The sequence below is a fragment of the Amblyomma mixtum genome, chromosome 1, assembly GCF_055824585.1.
Source record: "Amblyomma mixtum isolate Tamu chromosome 1, ASM5582458v1, whole genome shotgun sequence".
Lineage (NCBI taxonomy): Eukaryota > Metazoa > Arthropoda > Arachnida > Ixodida > Ixodidae > Amblyomma > Amblyomma mixtum.
Genome location: NC_143012.1, coordinates 155235751 through 155261423, shown reverse-complemented (window position 1 = coordinate 155261423; position 25673 = coordinate 155235751). Strand labels below are relative to the sequence as shown.

At 44.9% G+C, this 25673-nt stretch overlaps 1 protein-coding gene across 1 annotated transcript; it reads right to left on the bottom strand.

Annotated features, from left to right (window-relative positions):
- Nucleotides 1–1853: 1853 nt before the first annotated feature.
- Nucleotides 1854–24904, bottom strand: LOC149369437 (N(4)-(Beta-N-acetylglucosaminyl)-L-asparaginase-like). Its single transcript, XM_089558514.1, has 8 exons — nucleotides 24409–24904; nucleotides 23601–23757; nucleotides 17960–18072; nucleotides 16478–16590; nucleotides 11799–11989; nucleotides 9932–10039; nucleotides 4768–4901; nucleotides 1854–2373 (listed from the first exon to the last, which is right to left on the bottom strand). The coding sequence occupies exons 1-8, from the start codon at nucleotides 24557–24559 to the stop codon at nucleotides 2279–2281; spliced, it is 1062 nt and encodes a 353-aa protein (XP_089414640.1). The 5' UTR covers nucleotides 24560–24904; the 3' UTR covers nucleotides 1854–2278.
- Between the last annotated feature and the right edge of the window lie 769 nt (nucleotides 24905–25673).

Here is a 25673-nt window from a genome sequence, read left to right as displayed (position 1 = left end):
CGTAAGTTTACAGCGATTGTGATTCGATGATGGCTTTTGAAAGAAATTTCGAAGTTTTTCACATAACGTGAATACTGCTGTGTTGTTTGTTCAGCCACCCACTGATAGCTTTGCAGATTTACAATATTTTAAATGACAGTGCCTCTAGCTTACACAACAATGTTTAACAGTATTATGTGAATGCTGCTGTTGCATTTGTGTCTTGTGTTCATTTAGAACACAGCCTGACTGTCCATCATAGCACGATGGCTTTGTTAAAATTCTAGCAATGCGTCCCATTGCAAGTGCACTTATATTACAATCTTGCCAAAAGTGAACCATGATAGGATGCAGATGTTCACTTCGCCGAAAAGAAAAAAAAAAACATTGCTTTACATGGAATTCCTTTAAATAAGCTTGTAACAGCTCTTGCAAAAATTTGATATCAGAAGTAGTTGTCAGCAAGGTCCATCCGTGTGGAACTACTGCGAGATAAAATAATAGTGCAACATAGGAACAGGAAGAACTTACAACAGCTAAGAAGAAATGGACTTCTTGAGGGCAGACAACAAGATCTGCAAATGTAAAATGTCCAGTGCATACAGTGCCAACACGACAATCTTTCAGGAAAGGGACGATGATCTAGGTGGACAGTATTCCAAGTACCTAATTCTAAAACACTGAATTTACAACCCGAAGTTGCTGTGAGGCACACCGTAATTCAAGAAATTGTACACACGTCTGAGTGTCGTAGAGTAGTGGGGAATATGTTGTCGATGCCTTAGGCTGGGTCTTGTAGGAATTCAGCACCCCCAACTTCCTGAGCCTATGGCCAATTGAGCACAAGGCCAAGGCCTGAAAGTTACCACAATGCTGAAGTCACTTATAAGCACTATGCATGTGCTGCTTATATAGCATGAAATGTGTTGCAAGTGCAGTCAGGTCAGACCGAAACGTGAACACGCATATGCTGTACTTTTCTACTTTGCAGTGAGATATTAATTTACAACTGGTTAATGAATGTATACTTCTAGTAGACCTTTTACTCAGGCACATGAATCAGGCTAGTTGTAGACTGCAGCTGAAAGTACAAAGGTAAAATATTCGTTTTGTTCACAGGGGCTGTTTGCATTTCATTCCAGCTTGACTGTACCAGACACGCTCGGTCTAGTCCTTGTAGCTCGGCAGTAGCGGACACAATGGCTCCTCCAGCTTCATCGTTCCAGAAAGAATCTGATGTGTCCATTTTTCATCCACCTTATCTACTGCAACATGCAGCAGCTTTGCTTTGCCATCTATAGCGCAGTGTTGCTTTAGCACTCCTTCAGCACTGCCATGGCCACAGCCCTGCCTGTGACACAGGGCTATGGGGAGATGATTGGAGGTTTCCAGCGTGAATGCGTCGTGTTTGGATCCGTGGACTGGTGGCCACAGCAATAGGAAACTTTCCAAGGCATGCAAAGCCGCTTTGTTACCAGAATACGTCGTGCTTGTGCGACAGATTGTAACACTGCAGCACGTCTGTCATTTACCTGATGTCAAGTTCCTCAATCCCTCTCTTCCCTTCTACATCCCCTCATTGCTTTCTCCCAGTGCAGGGTAGCCAACCGGTACACCCTTTTGGTTAACCTCCCTGCCCTCTGTCAGCAACACTGTGAAAAAGATATTGTATAGAACTAAAACCAAGAGGCTTTGCAAGATGTTCTCTCTGCATGATATCATACTGCTTGCTTGACTGTAGTGTCACAGAGGCAGTGCGAGTGTCCCACTCGTGTCTGCAACAATCCAAAGAGCACATGTTCTGACTCTCTTAAGTGAGCGCTGCAAAAGTCTGCCTGTATGTTTGATTGCGAGTGAACACAATTGCACAGATGCAGGTGGTGATCAGAGGTCGCACTTTATTATCCACCCACTCACTGTATCCTTCAGAAAAGAAGGATCATTGCATGACAACTCCTGAGGTGACACAGCCCACTACCACCAGCAGCAAGAGTATGTGACGCGCCCACTGATGTTGAAGAACAGCCAAAGAATGTCGCACAAATCCACTGTGACCAAAGGGTAACGAAAGTTTCTCGTCTCTTCCTTTTGCCAAAGGGAGACTGCAGTATGCAGTCTAGCCCCTTTGGCCACTCGCACTAAGCAGGCATCCACACACACCAGGATGTTAAGCAGAAAGGCCACATCTTGACCGTAGACAGGATGGGATGCAAACAGCAGTTTCTGTCACCCGATGAACCAGGATGAGACGCTTTGCGTTGGTATCAGAGCGTGCCTCATGAGAAAGTGCTGAGAGGTTTCAGTTGCTGCATTTGACGTGTTCCACAACAACTGTGCCATACTCTGGCTTTGCCACCGAGTACGGGAACTTGGGAATGCCATGGCACGCTGCACCTGCAGACAGGAACGGGCCAACAATGAACGCTGTTCACATCTTGTCCCTGTTTAGACAGGAGTAGAGTTTCAAGGGTTTTTGTAATTCTTGCAAGGGCCCACACAGAAACAGCTCTGTGCTTCTAGCATGTTGCACTAAAGAGAAGAGGGTTAGGAACAAAGATGTGAGCACGAGACACAAGTAGACAGGCTGTGCTCTGCCAAGCTCTGTACAACTGGCAGTGGTTCAGGAAATGTAAAGCATCAATTTGCATAGGGCACAAATTGCATAGTGTACATGGACCCTTGTTAACACAGGCTCTCTTACTTCTGATTATTCAAACTCACATTTTGGTTCTGCCAACAGTGGGCGCAATAAAAAGGCTTCCCTTAATTCAAACGACAATGCAGCTTAAGATTACTTCGACCACCCTCAAGTCTGAATCAACCTAATGACCAGCACAGCTATAGCAACACATACTATGCCCATCACATAAGCCACACTAGGGCTGCATAATTGGTGCACGCCACTTTGCACTACCACTTGTGTCGCTATCTATCACTTTAATGATTAGGTGGGCAACTAGACAGGCAGGAACAGACATTTTGTGCAGGTCTTGGGCAAAAACTTTCTGGATAGAAATGCCTCCAGTGTAAAGGAAAAAATCCCCCCAGTGTAATGAGCTAGAAGTATACTACCCTCATGCACTGCTGCCAACCTCCTCAGGGTCTCACTGCCTCCTAAGTTGTCTGTGCTATTTTTTGTGACTAAATGAAGCCCAAATACAAGGACCATACTTAAAAGGTAATGGCAAGTTATGCTGAACTTTCAACCTGCCATCTGGAACTGTCTCATTACTATGTGGAACTAAACACAGCGAAGCATGTTCCAGTTCCCACTAATTTCGCTAAAAGCAACCTCACAAGCTGATGCTGACTGAGTCAGGTCATTTTTACCAATTTTGGGGGAAGTAATGAAAGGCAAGGCATCATTGCCACCAATTTCTCACAGGGCTGACATTTTTACCGGGCTTGGTGCTTATCATGCAATAGCACTTAGGCCATCGTCAAGCAGCCTGCTTCTCCATAATGAAATTCCCCGATGACATCACCAGGACCACATGAGCCCAATCGACCAATCAGAGAGAACTGCCAAATTTGAAATTTCCTGACTGGTCGAGAGAGATAATGTGACCTTACTGCATCATCGCAACCTGTCTGCCATTGCATCGCTTCATCGCTGCACCACTATGCCAGTAGGAGTATGAGGACTCCCTGCGGTCTACGAATGCGTTTGAGAGGGGTTGTGATGTTATCAACACTGTGTGACCACCACTGGGCCAATCGTAGGATACCGCCAAAGTTGAAAATGTAAGAACCCCGAAATTTGGAAGTTGGCCCACCCCAAAAACTCCTAAGGACCCTCAAAATTTTGGCAGTAGGCCCACCTCAAAAAATGAATTAAGGTGGATTAGTGGGCCGGATTAGTAAGATCCCATATGATAATCCAATGGAAGGTACTGGAACATTCTAGAAGGTAGTGGCTCATGCATATTATATAAGAGCAATGGAACTGGTTCCAACCAAAGTTTTGGCAGGAAAATCACAAGAACATTAGACACTAATTACAGACACCACAACAGGCAACTTAAATGCTATTCTATCACATTTTCCTCTTTAAGAATGTCGTTAAGAAGGCTATCCTTCCTGTCCTTCCCAAGCAACCTCTCACAGCCAATCATAAATTTAACTCCCACCTGCCACAGCGGGCAGTTTGCCCACAATCCACAATCAAAAACTGCCACTTGCCACGGTGGGCAGGTTGTGATGATGTCATAAGGTCACATGACCAGGGTTTCAGGTGGGACATCTGGCTTTCCACTCACAACGCTGCTGCCGAGCACAATGATGTCGGATTTTCTGCAGAAAAGGAGCCTTAGAACGCTGTCATGTTAAAAAGGTGCCACCTGGCCCATGGAATGCTTTTCTGCAAAGTTTTAGGGCAACCTCACAAGTGAATTTAGATGTCTCGCACTAATTTTCCAAAGTTTATCGGTGCATTAAAATGCCGGAGAGTGCACACAAAATAAGCGACAAAGTACTGCTGGAGAACTGTCAACCTCTTGTCCAACTCGACATGAAGTTTCTGAATAACGCCTTGCAAGCCCCATTGGTGCCATTGCATTCTTTGGGTACGAAAGAGGCCACCACTGCAACCCAAAGGGCACTGAAATTCCACTGGACGTCCCATGGACATCTCAAACATCCACAAAACATCTATGGGAGTTTAAGTGCCTATTGGGTGTAGCTATCTCAGCAGCAGAATCTGCCGAGTGCACCACAGGGGGTCATTCTGGCAGAACAACCACTGGCACATAACAGTGAGGCCTCAGCCAAGTCACAGCAGGGACCCACCGTAGGTTCCGTCAATGCTGACAGCCACGATGCCACCGACAAACCGCGGGTGGTGCCGCACAATGTAGCGCAGGGCAGCGGTGCACGCACTGCCAGGGTCCACCCCACGCCGCATGCTCTCCACTGCGTGGAAACTGAATGCAAGGAAGGGCACGGTCACACCTTTGCTGCACCTGACGGAAGTGCTCAGACGTAAATCATCTTTTTAAAACCGTACTGACTGGCAAGTTGGTCATCCATGCTTGTGCGTGCAGTGTGGAGGACCAAGCTTAAAGCAGTATAGACAGCTAACTTTTTGGGGCGTGTTTTCTTGTTTGCAATGATGCGTAGGGCATTATTAAACGTGAATCACCATGTGGTATTCTCCTACAACCACTAAACAATTTATAATAGAATTTCTTTTTTCGTGCTGTTTTGGTTTCAGCTTCAAGAGCCGACCGATGACTGTGACATCAAAGTGTGGTTATAAGCCACGTGAGGCATGAAAAACTCCAATATAATTGGTGCTCCTACATTCGTTGTCGTTCCGGCTCTTGAGGAAGGCTGGCTTCAGCACTCTAGGGAATTAAAATGATGAAGCAGCGATTATATCAGCGTTTTTCGAAGCCTCACATGACTATAACCACATAACCCACGGTTTGACGTCACAGCCATCGTTCAACTGTTGAAACCGACACAGCATCACAGAAAAATTTGATTATAAATTATTAGTGGTCATAGGCGAATACCATAAGGCGATTCATGTACAGTAGTGTCTTCCGCATCATTGTAGAGAATAAAACACATCACCAAAATTAGGTGTCTATACTCTTCTAAGAACAAGCACTCTCAACCTAATCTAAAGCGTAAAGTATTTTTGCCAAAAAAAATTTATTCGTGAGGCAAGCTCAGTTTGAACATTTCAAAAAGGCGTGAAGCCGGGCACTGCTCAATAATCAATAAAAAATCCAAACTTTTAGAAAACACCCCACAAATTTGTTAATGACATCTGCATAGATTCTGTCTTTTGATACGATTCAAATCATGTGTTTTGGACCAAAAAATTTTTTCAGCATTTAAATAAAATGTAAAAATTGTATTAATTTGACATTTTTAAAAAAAGAAAACATCAGCCTCCTCTCAAAATTAAGATATTGCAATCGTGCTTTCCTAGATGTCCATTACCTATAAAAAACGTTAAAGCTGATTGAATACCTAGAAGTGAATTAAAATACTGAAGTTGCAGAAAAGTGCATTTTGAATCATAAACACCCATTTATTTCACCCTGAGGTGGTCCAAGTAAAAATACAAACGAGTAGAACAGTTTATTGCCTTTCATTTCTGAAGTTTTAATCGAGGCGATTTTTGTTTAAAGTGAGAAAATAAATTTTTGAACTTGAGCTCTTGCGCTGCAAGTTGTGTCGTCTCTTAACGAGTCTTCACCGCAGAGCACGGCAGATTTATGGCCAGATAACCACTACAGTTTGCCCTCACTCACAGTTGTGCACCAATGACTGAGTGCAACATGAACACAGTGAATAACAATCTCACTGGTGTATGTGCCGCCCCGGCAGCACTAAGAAAATCTTTTCCCACGAATGTCTGTTCAACTACATTATGTTCTGATGCCTAAACAGTGCCCAGTTTCACGCATTTCTGAAACATTCAAACTGAGCTCACCTCACGAATGAATTTTTTTCGGCAAAAATATTCTAGGCTTAGGTTCCACATGTTGCGATCAGTTTCCATGAATTTTTTTTTTCAACAAATCGGAGATGGTTGAGTGCAATGTCAGGACGTTTGGTATGGACTGACCCTATACGGACAATGCAATTATAGAAAATGGCAATAGATAGGCATACCTGTAACCTAGAAGCAACAATACATAGCACCCATGCTACTGTCTCTTGCAGTGATATGCTGCCCGCCAGCATTCTGGCAACGCACTGCTCACTAGACTTGTTAGGCAGGCCTAACCTCCTTCATGTCGAAGCCACAGCAGATGGTGCTTTGGAAATAGCCACTGCCTATCTTAAGATGTACAATCCTGTTTATTATAATATATAGAGAATATAATCTCTCATTGAAGTTAAAGGGGCCCAGAAACACAATCTTAGTTAACTGTTTTGCCTGTTGATTGCATACAGTGAGTTATAATGGTGCTATTAGCGTCGGTAACACCGCGTATATTCCGTTTTTTAATATTTTAATGTCCCCCCAAAAACAACTTCACGGCTCTGATGGTGTCGCCACACAGTGGCGGGTTTTTAGCAGCGGATATGACATCACCTGGCGCGAGCTTGATGACCGGACAAACAGTAAATATACTGCAAATTGTGTGAATAAATAGAGAAACATTTTGTCACCTGTCTACGTTTTATATTATATCAACAAAGACAATTTGTTTGTCTTAGATAAAAGCCCTGCAAAGCAAGTAAAATAAAAATACACCACCAGGGGCGCTCTGGCATGAAAACAACGCCGCCAGCATGGAGCTGCCAGTCTCACAGAGAGCAGGCAACCATGGAGTACAAACTTCCGCGACGTGCTCTGGCTGGCTGTTTTGATTGGTTGCGCCAGGTGCCGTCATTGGGAGAGCGAAATAGGAGTGGGAAGCCCCGCCAAAATCGAGTTGAGGGCAGCGTTTTGTTTGCTTGTATTTTGAAATTTCTTCACTGAATAACTCCCGTTCCTGTGCATCGATTCCTGTAATTCTTTTTAAGTCAGCATCTGTGTGACATAAAGAACCCACCTGAAGTATAGCCGGTATTCCCCCAGGCAGTGTTTCGCAGCCCCTTTAAGGTACAGTATATCAAATGTTCTGGTGAATGGGAGTTCAATAGGTGCAAACAACAGCACTATACGTTTGCATGGATCTTCAAAGGGAAGTTCAAACTGTTGAACATAATTTAAACTGTTGAACATAAAAACCAATTTCATATACAGTGAACTCTCACTTGAGTGAACTTCAAGGGACCGAAGGAAATAGTTCACTTAACTGAAAGTTCACTCAACTGAATATTCACTAGACTAACATAAGACATGGCATCCGTAGTGTCAAAAGTGTGAAATGGAATTTATACATAACTTATACAAGGTGCATAGCAGTTAAAATGCTGCCTTTCTCACTTTGAAAAAAAGATCAGTAATCTTCTTCTGCACTTGTACATTTAAAGCACAAGAAGTTACAAAACTATCGAAAGAGCCAGTGTTTTTGTAAACTTCTTCTGGCACAGCTTGCTGTTTGAGACACAAAGCCTCTGAACTTTCCAATGCACCTTACAACCTCAGCTAGAGTTATAGGGCTTGAAACTGGCTCTGCAGTTGCCTCCTCTTCATTGCACTCGTCTTCCTCTGGACAGTTCAGTCTGTCCAGCACAGGTAATCAGTGCACTGTCACACAGTGCATATTCTTCAAACGAAGTACTATTGCTATCGACCTCCAGCTGATGACAGATCTCTGTCATGAGGGCGGGCATCGGTTGCGCCTGCAGTGGAGGGCTCAAAACTTCGTTGAACTGATCGGAAAAATAAGCCTGGGTCCTCTGAGCGAGTTCGTTAAACTGAAATATGCACTATTCCGAAATTCGTTTAAGTGAAACATTTGCGCATAGAATCTATAAGAAAACTGCCGGGGCTTTTTAAAAAGTTTGTTATTCTGAAATATTTGATAAACCGGAGTTCGTACAACTGAGAGTTTACTGTATATGGGCTCGATTGTGAATGCTTGCCGAGAGTCTGCTTCGTGTGTTACATGTCCTCCCTATTTCAACCTGCATCCTGCACCTGTCCAAACAATGCTACGCTATCTGGGAGCTACAGGGCAACACTGTTCCAGTAAACTGCTGACATAATATTTAGACAAGAATTGGCGTGAGCGTATGTTCCTTTATTTATAATCACCAATGATAAATGCTTTGTGCCAATGGGATACTTCACACGTCTAGCCCAACAGGTTTCAGAGAGTTAAAGGGAAAGCAAGTTCGAAGTGGATATGAACATGAGGACATCAAAAACTGTTAAAGTGGCTGCACCAGAAGAACTCTGAAAGATTTCAAACAGGCATTTACAAGATGCCTTTGGATGCCGCAGGAAGAGTGGATGCACTAAATGCACTAACAGCAAAGGGAGTCAGTCTACTTTCAATGCTCTGATTCTGTAGTTGTCTTATTTTTGCTCCGCAGTTAACCTTGGAACCTTGGTAAATCTATAACTGGAAACGGCTTGTGTCCACCTAAGAGCAACTGCAGTTTTTACTATGAGAGAAGCCAACAGCCACAGAAACCAAGCGGCACAGGGGATTTTTTATTTATTTTTTTTATTTATTTATTTTGTGCTGTTGTTCGGTTTAGAATATTACTTAATATGTCATCGCTTCAAGCTAATTGATTAGACAAGCAGAAGAAAAAACAACCACATGCCACCGGTGGGATCCGAACCCACGACCTCCGAATTACGCGTCCGGTGCTCTACCGCTGAGCTACGGCGACGGCTGTCAAACCTTCTGCTTTAGGGGGTATTTATGTTTTACAAATAACCTAACCTTGGGAGTGTTCACTAGCGCCACCCACGCTCTTAAGCGGCGGATGTAGCACGTCCTGAGTTACCGCTGATGTGACGTAGAACGTCATCGAACGGCGAGGGTGGAAGCTGTGTGAGTACCCTCTTATGCTTCCTATGGCGTCAAGGCTGCCAGAACCGAGGCCCTCGTTAAGCAATTAAGCAGACGAGGAAAGGGGAATGAGGGGCTCGTTATAAATATGAGAGAAGCCAACAGCCACAGAAACCAAGGGGCACAGGGGATTTTTTTTATTTATTTATTTTGTGCTGTTGTTCGGTTTAGAATATTACTTAATATGTCATCGCTTAAAGCTAATTGATTAGAAAAGCAGAAGAAAAAACAACCACATGCCGATCATGAGATCCGAACCCACGACCTCTGATACATAAGTGCAACCTCTGTGCTTGACTGAGCTAAAAGCAGAAAGGAAAACACTTCACCATCCAGTCTCACCACCTTCCGTACCCAGTGATCACAACCCAGGGCCAGGCTGTTGTTACCTTGTGACAATAGAAATCCCACCCCATGTTAAGCGCTTGTGCTCACTTTGCAAGGGAAGCCAAACCTGTCCGCCCTTTCTGTTCAAGCAACGGAGCAAGAGATGCAAGGAGGGGGGGTCCCACCTGGGCAGGTAGCGCATGAGGATGTCACCGTCACCCGTGGCCGCAGCCCCACCCACTTCCTGGTCAGCAAAGGCGCCCGCACCGGGTATGGGCGAGTCCCCGATGCGCCTGCAATTGGCACAAGCCAGTGAGTGCACAGCGGTGACAGCATCAGCGGCAAAATCCATCAAGTTCCTCATCAAATACCCAGGGGGAAAAGACCTCACAGTAAATCATCCACTGTGGAGATGTCATTCTCGGGCAGAAAAAAATGGATTCAGTTGGAACAATGTGACTCTTCTCGAGGTAAACTCCAATAAATGCCTCGACAGTTTTCATACAAGTCTAACGCAGGATACTCATTACCTTCTATTTTTTTTTTTTTTTGAAACTTGGAAGAAAAAAACTCCTAGGTGCAAATAATTTCACAAGGACAAAAGAGACGAGGAGACAACGGACAGGCAGCAACTTCTAACTGTTAATTGCTAGAAAAACACATACATTTATAGTCTAAGGTAACGGCCACATTGTGGCATTAACGCCCACATTGTGGCATTACCACAATGTGGTAATGCCACATCTGCATCATTCCTGCTGCCTAGTGCAGGTGGAAATTCCAGAGTGCTTACTGCAATTATACCTAGCCACCACTTCAAGAACAGGGCAGAAAAATGGACACCCTTTCTGGATGATTGCTCAGTCCAAAACAACTTCTACTTGCGCCTACCACGTCGGTGCTAAGTTTACAACAAGACCATATGTGATATTCACTGAAATGCATGTTCAGCCAGGTACCTGTCCGAATGTTTGACTTAGCAGAGACCACGATGCCACCTATTGAAGGCATAGGGAAATAAAAGCCACAGGAAGAACTGCTAGTTCTGTGACTACAAAATTTTTCCCCTTGAATTCAGGGGAATGCCCAGACTTAAATAATGTATTTTTATGCATGCTAACGAACTGCAGTCCCGCTGTCTATGAAGATCAACCTCAACACTCAGTAGTGTTTTCAACCTGAAAGACGAAACAAAATCAAATTCATCTGGACAAAGCACAGTGAGTACTCCCGGAAGTCAGAAGGTCGAGATAAGCAATCTTTGGGTTTCACCACGACAGTTTGAAAGTTGCTTGGCATTTCAAGCGATGATGAGATCTTGGCACAAAATATTGGCCGTCCTTTTATCTGAAGATGGCTTATGCTTAAGGGTGCTTCTTCATAGGGAAAGTGTAGGAAGAGGCACTACTACTGCCTTGCATATAGCACTACACCATAGATTTGCACCACACGACTGACGCACATTCTGAAGCACATTATGAAAGAATGCTTAGGGATAAGTTTTATGCTGCCCACTTTCCGTGTAATGTGACACAGACCACCACAGGAGTGAAAATAACACATTTTATGTCACTGCTGCCCCGGGAGAGTGCACACTCAGAGACAAAGACTGGGTATCGTACACAAGCTTTTACCTAGGTACATATAATCCTGCTAATGCTCCCCTCTCACTAGTCGCGCAACACAAGAAAAATACACACATTCCTGTTCTTTCAAGTGCTTGTAGACATAGAATGTAACACAAGGCAAGTGAGAGTGGGTTGATTAAGGAGCATAAAATCTTGCCACTGAGGTATTTCCGTTGTTTGCAAGTACAAATACACGAAAAGAAGAAGGTCAGAACAGGTTATGCCTTTTATGCACTTCTTCTCAACCTTTCCTGCCCAATATCCTGCCATTCATGACACAGAACAACATAATGTCAGCCAAGAATGTTGGCCAATGTCCAAAGAAAACTGTTTCAAGCATTACTGCAAAATGTTAACACTCACAATAAGCTGGGAAAGTGCAAAAATAAAGACATTCTGTTTCAAAACAAAGATTGGCACTGACCCAGGAATCTTGTGGTTCATTCCGTTCGTGGACGTGCCAGCTGCCAGCCTCTTGTGGGCGTCAATGGCCACCATGCCGATGGTGTCATGGTTGAGCTCACTGGCTGTGGACGGACAGCCCCGCCGGTCTTCAAACAGGCGTGGTGCAGGCTTGTATGGACCACAGCTCGTCCGCGGGTCGGGGACCACATTCTGCAAGGCAGAGGCAAAGCAATGTCATTGCTGAGCCTCTTCTTTGGTAGATGAGCTAGACATGTCAAGACTCCGTTCTCATCTTGGACACACAGCATCACCATCCACATGCTCAGCATACGTTCATCCCATGCCCACACCCGTATGACAGCGAACACCATCTATGACTTCATCAGACAGTCTACGGTAGACAGTGGGCACTGAGATGGGTTCCTGACAACGCAAACAAAGTGAACAAAGGTCTCCCCCGCCTTGTTCACTTTGTTCATCACAGAGTGTCAGGCAAAACGATAGCAGAACCCCGCTGTTATGTTCACTTTTCACAGGACCGCGAAAGAAAATGCACCAGTTGGGAAACGTAGCAGCCAGGAAGGTGTCGGGTTTTATGGCGCACAAGCAGCTGAGGCAATCATGCGCCAAACATAGGGTTGGTAACACCTCACTGTTGCGCTGGCAGCGTTCTTAAAAAACATTACAATTTGCTGATGGCATTTTCTTTTTTTTTAGGAACTTAACTAATTGTTACAAATCTATTATTGCATTCTCTCCTAAGAGCAAGCTGGGGTGGCGAGGGACGTGCGCGTGTGAAAAAAATTTACACTGTTGTCTGCCACTTTCTTCATTTTTTACTTTCTAGTAAGGACAACATTATTCTGCAAGGCCTAAGGGGCTCTCGTGATGGCTCTCTGTTAGCCTGAGCAGCTGCTGGTGGAAAGGAGGCAGCAGTGAAGAGGGTGGGCATGCGGAGTGAGCTGCATGCGGAGTGGGCTGCACGCTTCTGTGCTGTTTTCACGGCAGCCACTTCAATCCTGCACAATCCTCATCTGTCGCAACCTATAAACTGCATTTTTAATCTGGAGACAACAAGAAAAATGCAGTCGACAGAAACATGCCTCAGAGCCAACCCACACAATTGCATCTCGTAGAGAGCTGCCCGCATGGCTCATTGCGGTTGTTCATGCTCACTCTGCAGCGGCAATGCAACTGCACCAACAGCCACAACAAAGATTCACGCCATCCACAAGTGTACTCGGCGTAGGCATAGGTCGGTCGGAAACACAAGAGCTAGCCAAAGCGCCGATGGAGTCTAGAGTCCCATTTTGGCCAGTGTGCCATTGCTGCTCTGCATGCGCTAAATGTAGGCCATCAAAATGCCAGCACGGGACAAACCATTATCACGGAGTGACATTCACAACATAGCATGCGAAAGCACTGCCAAAGTTGTGACATAACAGCTGAGTCTGTATTGCACGGGTTTCTGCGGAAGCTTGGACGGGACTAGCTCAAGAAAGCATAGCAGACAGGAATACACTACACCGGGAAAGTAACAACGGGGTTCTACTGAGCAACACATCTGTTGTAGTCTACTACATGCGTTCAAGAATTGCCAAGTGTTGGAGTATAAAGAATTAGGCAGAATAATTAATTAGAAGCATCTCACCAACTTCTCATTATGCCAGTTATAACACTATTTTGTCAAGTAACTCAGGGGAGGATCAGCAGTACATGATGGAGGGCCTAGACTTGTACAGTGGAACAGTAAGCTTAAAAATTTGTATGATGAACACTGCAGTAACACTCAATAGTCTAGAAAGAAAACAAGTCTACAATTGCTAGCGAAGTACTGAAAGTAGTAAAGTTGCACATTAAGAAAGCCAAGTAATGAAACCAGGTGTGGACTATGTGAAAGGAATTAGGAGGACAATGACTAGAATATTTATGTATCCAAAGGTTTCTAGTGGGTGCCAGTTGTTCCAGGAACCAAGAGCCACTACACAGCACAGACGAGAGTAACCCAGTTCTGTAACACTTAACACAAGCTTCATTTGAGCTGTACTACAGACTACAGCCGGCCAAATCTTTAGCCAGCATGCACGACGGCCCCTTTTTCTGTGCTCCTGCACTTTACGACAAAGCAAACTTACGGAAAGCTCAATATTAAGCACTTGCTTTGTGAGCCTATGCTTAGATTTGATATTTTTGCAAATATGCTCCGTCATAAGCTGCAGGAGCATGGAAAACGGGGCCATCACGGACGCCAGCTAAAGATTTGGGCAGCTGTACCTTCGAATGACAACAGGTTTCTGAACTTCTACATCCGAATATAAAGAAATTCTTTCAGAGGCTATGACATTGCACAATTATTTTGCTCTGCTTGACCTTTCCTTCTTCGAACATGCCCACCAGCGGACAGCCAGTGCTGCCCTTTGGTGTCAAAGAAATAAAAAGTGCAGCAATATCACCCAGGTCACAGAGCTCACCCCAGTCAGAGGCACTATTCCATATGCTACTTGAATGAAAAGAAGAAAAACCCGAAAAACTATGGGGAAGCTCAAGTCACCATAAGAGTGAATGCATGCAGCTTCTGTTGCAACTTCCACGTGTGTTCGTGAAAGTTCCTTTGCAATTGTCAGCCCATCAACTGCGATATTCCAACTGCAAGCTGCTGTCCACTATGCTGTAATGGCACTGACAATTGCATATCATCATCATCATCAGCCTGACTACGCCCACTGCAGGGCAGAGGCCTCTCCCATGTCTCTCCAATTAACCCTGTCCTTCGCCAGTTGCGGCCACCGTATTCCCGCGAATTTCTTAATCTCATCCACCCATCGGACTTTTTGCCGCCCCCTGCTATGCTTGCCTTCTCTTGAAATTCACTCCGTTACCCTTAAGGACCAGCAGTTATCTTGCCTTCGCATTACATGCCCTGCCCAAGCCCATTTCTTCCTCTTGATTTCGACCAGGATGTGTTTGTTCCCTCACCCACTCCACCCGCTTTCGGTCTCTTAACAATTCCCCTATCATTTTTCTTTCCATAGGTCGCTGCGTTGTTCTTACCTTAAGCTGAACCCTTTTCGTTAGCACGCACATTTCTGCCCCATAGTTGAGTCCCGGTAAGATACAGCTGTTGTACACTTTTCTCTTGAGGGATATTGGCAAACTGCCTTTCATGATCTGAGAGAACCTGCCATATGTGCACTCCACCCCATTCTTATTCTTCTAGTTATTTACCTCCCATGATCCGGATCAGCGGTCACTACCTGCCCTAAGTAGACACATTCCCTTTACCACTTCCAGCACCTCGCTACCAACTGTGAACTGCTGTTCCCTTGCTAGACTGTTGAAAATTACTCTGGTTTTCTGCATGTTAATTTTTTTACCCACCGTTCTGCTCTGCCTAACTCATTGATCAAGCTTTGCACTTCATCTCCTGAGTAACTCAGCGAAAGGCAATGTCATCAGCGAATCACAGATTATTTATGTATTCTCCATTAACTCTTATCCCCAACTGTTCCCAACCAATTCAGGCCTCAGAATACCTCCTTAAGCAGGCAGTGAATAGCATTGGCAAGATCGTGTCTCCTGGCCTGACACCGTTCCTTATTGGAATTTTATTGCTGACTTTGTGGAGGACTATGGTAGCTGTAGTGTTGCTACAGGTATCTCCCAGAATTTTCACATTAGGCTCTTCTATAGTCTGATTCTGCAATGCCTGCATGACAGCTGAGGTTTCCACTCAGTCAAATGCTTTCTCGTAGTCAATGAAGGCTATATATAGGGGTCGGTTATATTCTGTGCATTTCTCTATCACCTGATTGATAGTGTGATTGCGGTCTTTTGTTGAGTATCCTTTACGAAAGCCTGCTTGATCATTTGGTTGATTGTAGTCTAAGGTTGTCCTGACTCTAATAGCAATTACCTTAGTAAATACCTTGTAAGCAACAGACAGTAAGCTGACCGGTCTAATTTTTCAGGTCCTTGGCGTCCCCTTTCTTATGAATTAAGATAATGTTGGCATTTTTCCAAGCTTCTGGCGCGCTCATGGTCATAAGGCATTGCATATACAGGGTGGCTATTTTTTCTAGCATTTGCATATACCACTACTAACCCATCCATTAATTCATCTTAATTCACCTATTAATCACTGTTACTGCACATAGTATGTATCAACAATTAATTTTGATCCATTTTTGAATTTGCCTCCTTGGGGAAGCTACCTGTGATTGTTTTCTTTGGGGTCACGTGACCTTGTGACATCATACCTCTCTTGACCAATCAGCACATTTCAAGGCGCCAAATGTCCCCGGGTCGCTCCTGATGTGAACTCCAATGCTATCTAGGCTGCTATCTAGAGAATAGGTTACTCGCGAAGACATTACAAGGTGATGTGATCTCTCTCCACCAATCACTAATTTAATTGGCACCTGCCACGGTGGCCACATAGTGATGACATCACAAGGTCACATGACCTCTCTCGACCATTCAGGGTGGCCCATCAGGGCAGGTTGTGATGATTTCACAAGGTCACGTGACTTCTCTTGGCCAATCAGCGAATTTCGTGACATCAGACGGCAGATTTTGCTCCTGATAAGAACTCTAATGCTATGTTTGTTCCATGCCAGTCAGCACTTTCCAAATCTTTGATCATATACCAACTAGCCCCAATAGTAGGCTCTTCTGCATTAGAGAGCAGTGCAGACTGACTTGGCGGTAGTTTGGCTGGCAGTTGTTGGCCTGCCAGTTGGACCACATCTGCTTGGAGTGGTTGGTGGCCAGTGACTCCTCCTTGAAGCCCATCTCCACAGCAAACTGGGTGGCTGCACCAGTGAGGGCAGACAGAGCGGTGACTGCGTGGGCGCCTCCCCTCGTTCGCACCAGAGTGAAGACAGTGCAAGCAGAGCCAATAGGCAGTGAGAGGAGATACGCACAGAAATGCCTGCTTACTGACAGCATTTCAAAGGGATATGAGAAGATGCACTGCACATGCATAGCATGATCTCTGCATTCATGTTGGCTTCACCTGGTCTCGCTCAACTGGGTTCATCCGTGCCACATCACCGCAAAAACAAGAAACAACTTGAACTAGTTTTTCAGGCAGTCAGAGCTGATTCTGTGAAAAAGAACGTGCCAGACAGTGCACTGGAAGCAATGAATTTACCTTGATGCCTTAGCCAAGAGAGAAACCTGCCAGCACACACCCTCATGAGCAAGTCTTGCCTTAGAAAAATCACAACAAGGCATGATACGACATAGGTTCAGACAGGTTCAGCTAACAGAAACAAATACTCTACCTGAGTATAAAAATTTTTTAAACTTCAAATTTTATTGCGTTCTCTTGCATCCAAAAATGAAAATCCAGCTGGCAACAACTAATGCATTCTCACTCCGTGAAAACTTGCAATGCGGCATTAAGGCTGCGCACCTCGCAAAACGCTGCCATAAACTTGGTAATGTGACCTGTTCTTGTTATTGACAGTTCGATGACAGTCTGTCTGATTTCAAAGAGGCACACCTGAAAAGCATTACTTTGACACTGACTGAAACAAAAATAAGGTAGGAAGCAGGTTCATTTTGTTTTCAATAACTATGGCCGATATTCTAGTGTAACGAGCGCGAAAAAAAGCTTTGGGTTGGGACACACTACAAAAACATAGGAAAATTCCGCGTTTAAAATTATGTCATAATTATATTTCATTCAAGAACTGGAATAGGCAGAACCAAATATATAGTCAACCCTGATTATGTGTCTTTACGGAGAGATCATTCACTTAAAGTTGAAGAATACAGATGCCGGACTGACCTTTTTAAAATGCCTTTTTTCCCCAAAACGATTTCGGAAGGGTACAATTGCTACCTGAGGAAGTAGTGTCCATACTATCAAATGATTCATTTTCTTCCATGCTGTGACATTTTGTAGGTATAATAATTCCGTGTTCTTTCTATCTCATTGTTATCTTTTTTTGCAACCACCTGCACGCAGTGGCATTTGTGTACTTTTTCTTTTTCAACCACCTACTGTAATGCCAGACAATGGCGCTGTGGGTATGATGATAAATAAATAAATAAATAAATAAATAAATAAATAAATAAATAAAACCTGCATCATTAAATGAATCAACTAGACCACGTGCCAGCCACCCAGTGCATCATGGCCACACGACAGTGCTCTCAGCAGAACGACCGTACCTTTCTCGCCAACCAGAAAGGTGTGGGTGGAGCGCTCCATGACGGCTCGTGCCACGGAGATTGCACGCTTCACTCGCCGCAGGTCGCCCACGGCTCCCATGGAGTAGGTGGGGCTGCAGAGCACAGGACGACAGGGGGGTTAGAAGCACCATGTGTCCAAGAGCAGATGCTCTCACTAACATGCACCCACATGAACAGGCCAGAAAAATACCAGGGCATCCCTACACATTCGCACCTACACAGAGGAGCCTTGCACAGAACACCAAGGTAGCCACGTTTCGATGGAGGCAAAATGCAAAATGACACCTGTGTGCTGTGCCACATCAGTGCATGTTAAAGAACCCCAGGTGGTTGGAATTAATACGGAGCGCCTTTTAGTGTGGTGTCCCTCACATCCCATGCGTAGTTTGAGAATGTTGACCTCCACTTGCGAGCAGGTTTTCGCAAGCCAAAGCCAATGGAGAGCCATGAGTCACAATGCAGTGGAGAGCTCCAAATTAATTTCAGCTCTCCAGAATAATTTCAGCCACACTGTGACATGCACTGAAATCTCCGTGTGCAGGTATCTCTGCGTTTTCATCATCATCATCATCAGCCTGACTACGCCCACAGCAGGGCAAAGGCCTCTCCCATGTCTCTCCAATTAACCCTGTCCTTTGCCAGCCGTGGCTACCCTATACCCGCAAACTTCCTAATCTCATCCACCCACATAACTTTCTGCCGCCCCCTGCTACACTCACCATCTCTTGGAATCCACTCGGCCATTACCCTTAATGATCATGAGTTATCTTTCCTTCGCATTACATGCCCTGCCCAAGCCCGTTTCTTCCTCTTCATTTCAACTAGGATGTCATTAAGGCACGTTTGTTTCCTCACCCACTCTGCCCGCTTCCAGGCCTTAGCGTTACACCCACACAGCTCACTGCGTTGTCCTTAACTTAAGCTGAACCCTCTTTGTTAGCTTCCACGTTTCTGTCCCGTAGATGACTACGGTGAGATACAGCTGTTGTATGCTTTTCTCTTGAGGGATATTGGTAAAGTGCCATTCATAATCTGAGAGAACCTGCCATATGCGCTCCACCCCATTCTTATTCTTCTAGTTATTTCCCTCTCATGATCCTGATCAGCGGCCACTACCTGCCCCAAGTAGATGTTTCCCTTACCACTTCCTTGTATTTTGCCTGCATACAAATGTGGCCTGCAAAGCCAGGAATACAACATATATCCTCGATGCTCATTAGCCTGCCACAGGTGCCACGCAGGTAACTGTGGCATACGAGAACATTAACACAGCCTGCAACACAGAGATACAGTCTGTATTTAGTGCTTGTAACTGCACGCAAGTAGCAGTGGTAAAAGGCGGTACAAAAAGAAGCAGTGCCACCAAAACAAGGATGGAGCTTTGGGACCGGGGCCCCAAAGGCAACAGGCACCATCATGCAGCTCGGCATGGTGCATCAGCCAGAGCTGGCCAAAGTTTAGGTGAGCTGCTCCATCCAGGCCTAGGAAGGTGGACTGGGTGGGAGGAGAAAGAGTGCACTGTGTCCAGACACCACCCACAAGACTGTGTGAATGAGGTCGGCAGTGCATCCGCAGAAGTGGCACTTGGCAGGTCTGTGAACATGTCAGAATCATCCACGGTACGATCTAGCAAGTCTCAGGCCAGCGCATGGGCTCATTCATTTACAGGGATGCTGATGTGGCCAAGAATCCAGACCAGTTCCACCTCTTTGTGAGGCTGGAACCAGAGGCGTAGCCAGGGGGGAATGTTTCGGTGTCAGAACACCCCTGAAATTTTCTCAGCGCTGCTCTCCCCCCCTCCCCTTCCTCCTTTCGGCCTTTTTTTTGCCCGTGCTATTCACACCGCATCGACATATTAAAATGTAAAAACAAAAATAAGAAGAGTGTCGATTTGTCGACAAAAATAGTTCCTGTACTGATAGGAAGTGGAGTTATTGCAGAAAACAGTCACTCTTCTTCGCCGTCGCATGACAAATAGCACTCCTTTTGATTGTAGGCACAGTCCACCCAATAAAACATACCTTTTAACGTCAACCTATTTTTTCACAAAAGCATATTTTTAAAGTGTGCGTGTATCGGCGCAGGTTCACATGCATGGGGTAGAAGTTCTGGCAAATGCCACTCATTCGCAGTTGCTGACTTTGTTGAAGAGCAAAGCTATTGTGCGGGTGTATATTATATGAAAATATTGTACATATTCGCCACTTTTGTATGCGTTTTTTTGTGAGAAAATAAATGTTCCTTACGAATCAAGTCCTCAGAGTCCTATGTGCACTCATATTATGTAAATATTATAGTGAACAAAACAACTAATCCATCGACTTTATTAGAGCAGAAAAATGACTACGATATTATTTGGACGCAGGCTCTCTTCCTTTCTCCTCTTCTCTTCCTTTTTTATTATTTTTACCGGTGGTGCATAACACCCCATGAAAAATATTTCTGACTACACCACTGTGTGGAACTTCCCTCACGGTGAGGGTGGTGCTCACCTCATGGTGAGTTCCACCTTTGACGGGGTTGAGGCATGTAGTACTAACTGTTGCAACGTTAAATGAGCACCATAAAAAGCTTCTCCCGGTTAAACTGCTCGTTTATTCATGCTGAAATTTGACACAAAGATTGCATACGACAGACTTTCTATTTCAATACCACTTTGAATGATGTACTTGCCTGATTCGATAAGGATCAGTCAGAAATCCACATTGTCTGCAGCATCAGTAACCCAAAACAAGCAGCTTTTGCATAGGTGATACCAGTGGCATCGTCACGTGCCTATCTAAGGAAAAACTGTTTTACTATTCGCGCTTCTGAGTTCTTTTTTGATGGAGTTATCTATGCAGGCAAGAACGGCTACATTTTTCTCAAGGTATGTGTGCATTAGAGCATGACATAAGCGCTAGTTTTTGAGACCATGCTTCTCTTCTCCCTTAGAAGGCCATGGTTAGAAATTGCATCTTCTTGATGAGCTCTTTTCTCTTGTAACCACAGACTAGCATGATAGCAATATTTCAAGAAATATCAGACTTTACGCCAACGCCTGCTGTATTTAATGCAATGTTTCCTCAGGAGCTGATTCAATTATGCTACGGGATGACCTCAACTCTGTTTTTTTTGGTGCGAAAATTGGAATATGTCTCTTAATCTGCTAGTCCAATTTATAAACAAGAAGAAATTCCTCCAAACAGATTATTATCTTAGTGGAATGGCCATATTTTCTGCCTCAGCTTACAGGTATTTGGGAATTTTTTCACTGACGACTAGGGGTGTGCGAATATTCGAAATTTTCGAATATAATTCGAATATTATATTTTTAGTATTCGTATTCGATTCGAAATCCAAGTATTCGTGTTGTTTCGAATATGCGACCCGACGCGAATATTCGTATCTAGCCGAATATTCTATTGCGAACACCGGCGTTCATTTCGGTCCGCAAGTCCTATCGACAGAGACATAACATGGCGTCGCCTAGAGCAACGTGTAACGTTGGGCCACGCAGTAGCTGACTGCGCTGGTGAGCTTCTTTGTGGCTATACCTGCGAAGCTGTCAGAGCTGTCACGAAATACCCCGCAATACGTGCCAGTTCAGTGCCAAGTGAGAGGGCATTTTCTGTGGCTGGAGAAGCCGTTCCAGCTAGAACGGAACTACTTCTGCCTGACCTTGTGGAGCAGCCGGTTTTCGTTCACGACAACCTTTCATGTTCATCCCAGCAACGCGCTTTTGTGCTTATGGCAAGCTAGCCTTAATCAATGCTCTATACTAGCCATCTTCTCTCAAATTTCCACTCTTCTAAGAATAATGTTCGAGACTTTGATACTTTTTTGTGCAGCCACACACACCTTTTGTGTTCATTTCATCACTGATAGTTGAATTTTGATCTTCTTGAGTGCTCAAATAATGTTTTGTAATGGTTAATTGCGTCTGTCCTTGATTATTCGATATTCGATTCGATATTCGGAACCAAGTATTCGTATTCGATTCGTATTCGAAAAATTTGATATTCGCACACCCCTACTGACGACCTATCATGGAATGCTGACAATTATTTATCGACTAAAGCAAGTTGCACATTAAACTTTCTCCGACGCAACTTTAAGGATGCTCCCATTGTACTCGAGGGGACCTTGTAAATGTCTAACACATGTCCCATATTAGAACATGCTTGCATAACTTGGGACCCTCATAGAAAAGCAAATATTGAGGGGCTCAAGTGCATCCAAAAATGGGCCACTCAATTTCTGGTGGCTATAACTTCCAACATGGCTCCTCTGGTTTATGTGAGAAATTGGTGCGGCTGTCACTTGAAAACAGGAGCAAATACTTGAAACTTTCTTTTATAATGTGCTCAATGATAAAAAGAGTACTGAACAAAACTGAAAGGGACACTTATGCTCCACCTTAATGGTGTGACGCTATAGTGTTGATCGGTTAATGCCCATATATGCGGAGTTAGAAATTCTTAGACTTTACGTTCACAAACCCCTCATGCCTCTCCTGGTGCAGTAGCGCAGTGATCAAGAGACGCCCTACAATGGCACACAATCTGGTGGGCAGCTTATGATGATGTCACACGACAATGTGACCTCGGTAGCCCACCCAGGTCGCTACTTTAGGGGTTTTTTGCTCGCAACGCCGCCACTGCTGCCACCAGATTTTTTGCTGCATGGCAGCCGTAATGTTATTGTGTTAAAAAAAAAATATAACCCACCCACCCAACTCTGCTACATTTCCCGTCACAGTGACCACCCATTAGAATGCATGAATACAGGTGCCAAATATTAAAATACAGTTTTTTGCCCATGAACAATACACATGAACACTCCCATGAACAATGAAACAGCCAGCCTATGCAAATTTCTACCTCCACTCCTACATCATTTCCTGCTGCTTTGCAAAACCTTGTGTTAAAATGAATGCTGTATCTGCTGTTATGTATTTCCTATTATGCATTACCTGTTCAATATTTCCAAATGTGCTTTGCTCCATTTCTTGCAGATTCTCGAATCTGGTGTACTTCAAAATGTGCCTTCTTATTTTTTTCGTCCAGCTGGTTTCTTTTCCTGCCCTAGTTCACTTTTTTTTTTCTTTTGCCTCGGTCTTTCGCTTGCAAAGTGCACAAGTTTCTCTAGACCTTTACACCTCAGTTCTCAGTGTACCTTGCCCAGAACATTGTCTGAGGTATAGTAAGAGTATTATACATTATGTTATACAATATATAATTTTGTATACTAATATTAGAACACAGACTGTAGCATAGCGTTAACGAACCCTGCCTATATATTATCTCCAGCAGTATTTTCATGTTATTGTGTTCCCACTATAGTTATCCTGTTCGCATTTCATTTGACACTTAAAGTACACCCCAATGGCCTCTTGCCAAGAACAGTGGCATGAAGGGGACAGCTTCACGAGTCACAGTATGTGCTAGCATAAACTGGTGCATGGTTCCACTACACAGGAACAGCAGAGAAAGGATAGCACTTTAAACACGTCTTCCCTTCTTCGTTATGCCTCTCACTACTGCACTGTTCTCATCTCCAAACGCAAATCTTGTACCCATAAAGGGAGTGAATGGTCGAATGAACAGTGCGCATCCCATGACATAGCCTGTCAACTGACCCATCGATGATGAGTGCATCCAGAGTGGTCTCTCCATCTTCGTCTGGGCTGCCACCGTAGCCAACCGTGCCATCACACTGGTCCCTCTCGCACTGCGAGCAGCCTTGCTCCACAGCATCCAGTGCTGTGCCATTCTCCACTGTCAGCACTTCCCACGCTGCAGGATAAGAAACGCATCTTTCTGCACCAGCACATCACACCTGCCAACCACACAATTATGGCAAGTCCGAGCGCTGACAAAAAGCTATCTTTCTGACTCTAAACAACGCAAATCTTATCTTTGCGACTTCATAAACTGGTCGCGATTGTGCGTTGTTGGCGACGATTTCGCGCGCCAGCCAGCAGTGCCGCCGGGTACCCACCGGTTTCCAAAGGGTGCAAGCTTTCTCCTTGGCCTGGGGCTCGGCTTCTCTGGGGTGAAATGCTTGGAAAATGTGCCTTTGACCCCACCTTGTGCTATGGCACTCTTATGGCCAAAGATGCCCGTGCGTCATTAAAATGCACCATCATCATCAGCAGTTGCAGGATTTTAAGTACAGCGTCATGACCCCCTCCCAAGCCAGCTTATCGACTTAAATGTAAACCAGCGACGTGGCAGCTCCAACTATAGTTTTTGACCCGCTTTGAGCGATGGCGTTCAGTGAAAATGGTCTCGCACGCTTTTCTGAGAGCTGCGATAGTGCCCACCCGTGTTGGGCGCGCATTTTGCAAGCGCAGCCGACAAGGATCTAGTTGCAGAGAGTTAAATGTAGCTCGTTTAGCACGAAATACTTGACGCGCGGGATTTGGTGATCATATCGCGGTGTACCTCTGAGCGTGGCGTTGGAGAAACCCCAGGTGTTCACGACGATAGGCAGCGCACTGCAGTGTCCATCCGTGACGTGAAGCGCCAACAGTAACTGGCAGTTGAGCAAGACAACAGCCACCGCTGCCAAGGGCAGCCCGACACGCTTCCCCATGGAGACACGCTTGGCGGTTTCCCGAAATGTGTGCACGCTTGGCAGCCTCACAGCTGCTTAACTGCGCCCGTCAGACTCGACGTGCGAACACTATTTATTCACAGTGGCGCCACGTGCTATTATCAGGCCCATTGTGCTGCCGCGATCGGATGGGCCCCAGATAGCACGGTGTGATAGCCAATATTCTGCTGATAGGCACCTTTGCCCGGAACGTACAGCTTCGCAATGGCGCGCTATGGTGAGGCCACTGGACAGTCGCTGGCCATCCCCTCTGAACAACGCGAAACTAATTACGACCGAAGTAAGTTTCGCAATTTTTGGGTGAAGTCAACGCTGCCTCAGCGTTCATAAACGTCCCCTCAGACCGGCGCGCGAGGTAAATACACCAATACCATCGACGACTACGCTAAAATTAGTGACGTCATCAAAAGAACGAAACCGAAACTGACACAAAGCGCGCTTGGCATCGTCGGCGCAAGAACCGTGCCATTTTATATACGTTAAGTGTAGCTTAATTTTGATCCCACAAAGTCAAACAAAACTCCCCCTGCCACCATATTTGATCGTGTGTTAAGTGTAGCTTGTGATCTCAGAAATTCACAAACAAAACAAAAAAATTCAAATTACTAATCAATGGCTAAATACTAATTAACTGCTAATTAATTATGCTTAAGCTTTGCCTTTAGGAGTGCAACGCGACAGCGTGTTGTAGCGCTGCTAGGTAGTTACCACCGCCCGTTCAGAGCAATGCCTTGCCCTTTGCAACGCTTTTTGAGGAAAGGGAATGGCGCAGTAATTCTCTGTCATCTTGGTGCACCTGAAGCGCACTGTACAGGAACAGGACGGGAGGAAGTAGGAGTGAAAGAGTAATGAAGAAAATGAAAATTGTATTTGAGGACAGGAAATTCTCACATATTTGTAGAGGAAGGGAGGAAGTGGGACTGAAAGAAGAAAGAGGGGCCAATGAAGAAAATGAAAATTGTATTTGAGGACAGGAAATTCTCACATATTTGTAGAGGAAGGGAGGAAGTGGGACTGAAAGAAGAAAGAGGGGCCAATGAAGAAAATGAAAATTGTATAAAAGCCTGACACAACTGCTGACAAGCTTCTGCTG

Coding starts and splice junctions, on each gene's coding strand:
- LOC149369437 (XM_089558514.1), bottom strand. CDS start 24,559: ATGGGGAAGCGTGTCGGGCTGCCCTTGGCAGCGGTGGCTGTTGTCTTG. Junction 4,902..9,931: donor CTCATGCGCTACCTGCCCAG/GTGGGACCCCCC, acceptor CCTTGCATTCAG/TTTCCACGCAGTGGAGAGCA. Junction 2,374..4,767: donor CAGCATTGACGGAACCTACG/GTGGGTCCCTGC, acceptor TCCTGTCTGCAG/GTGCAGCGTGCCATGGCATT.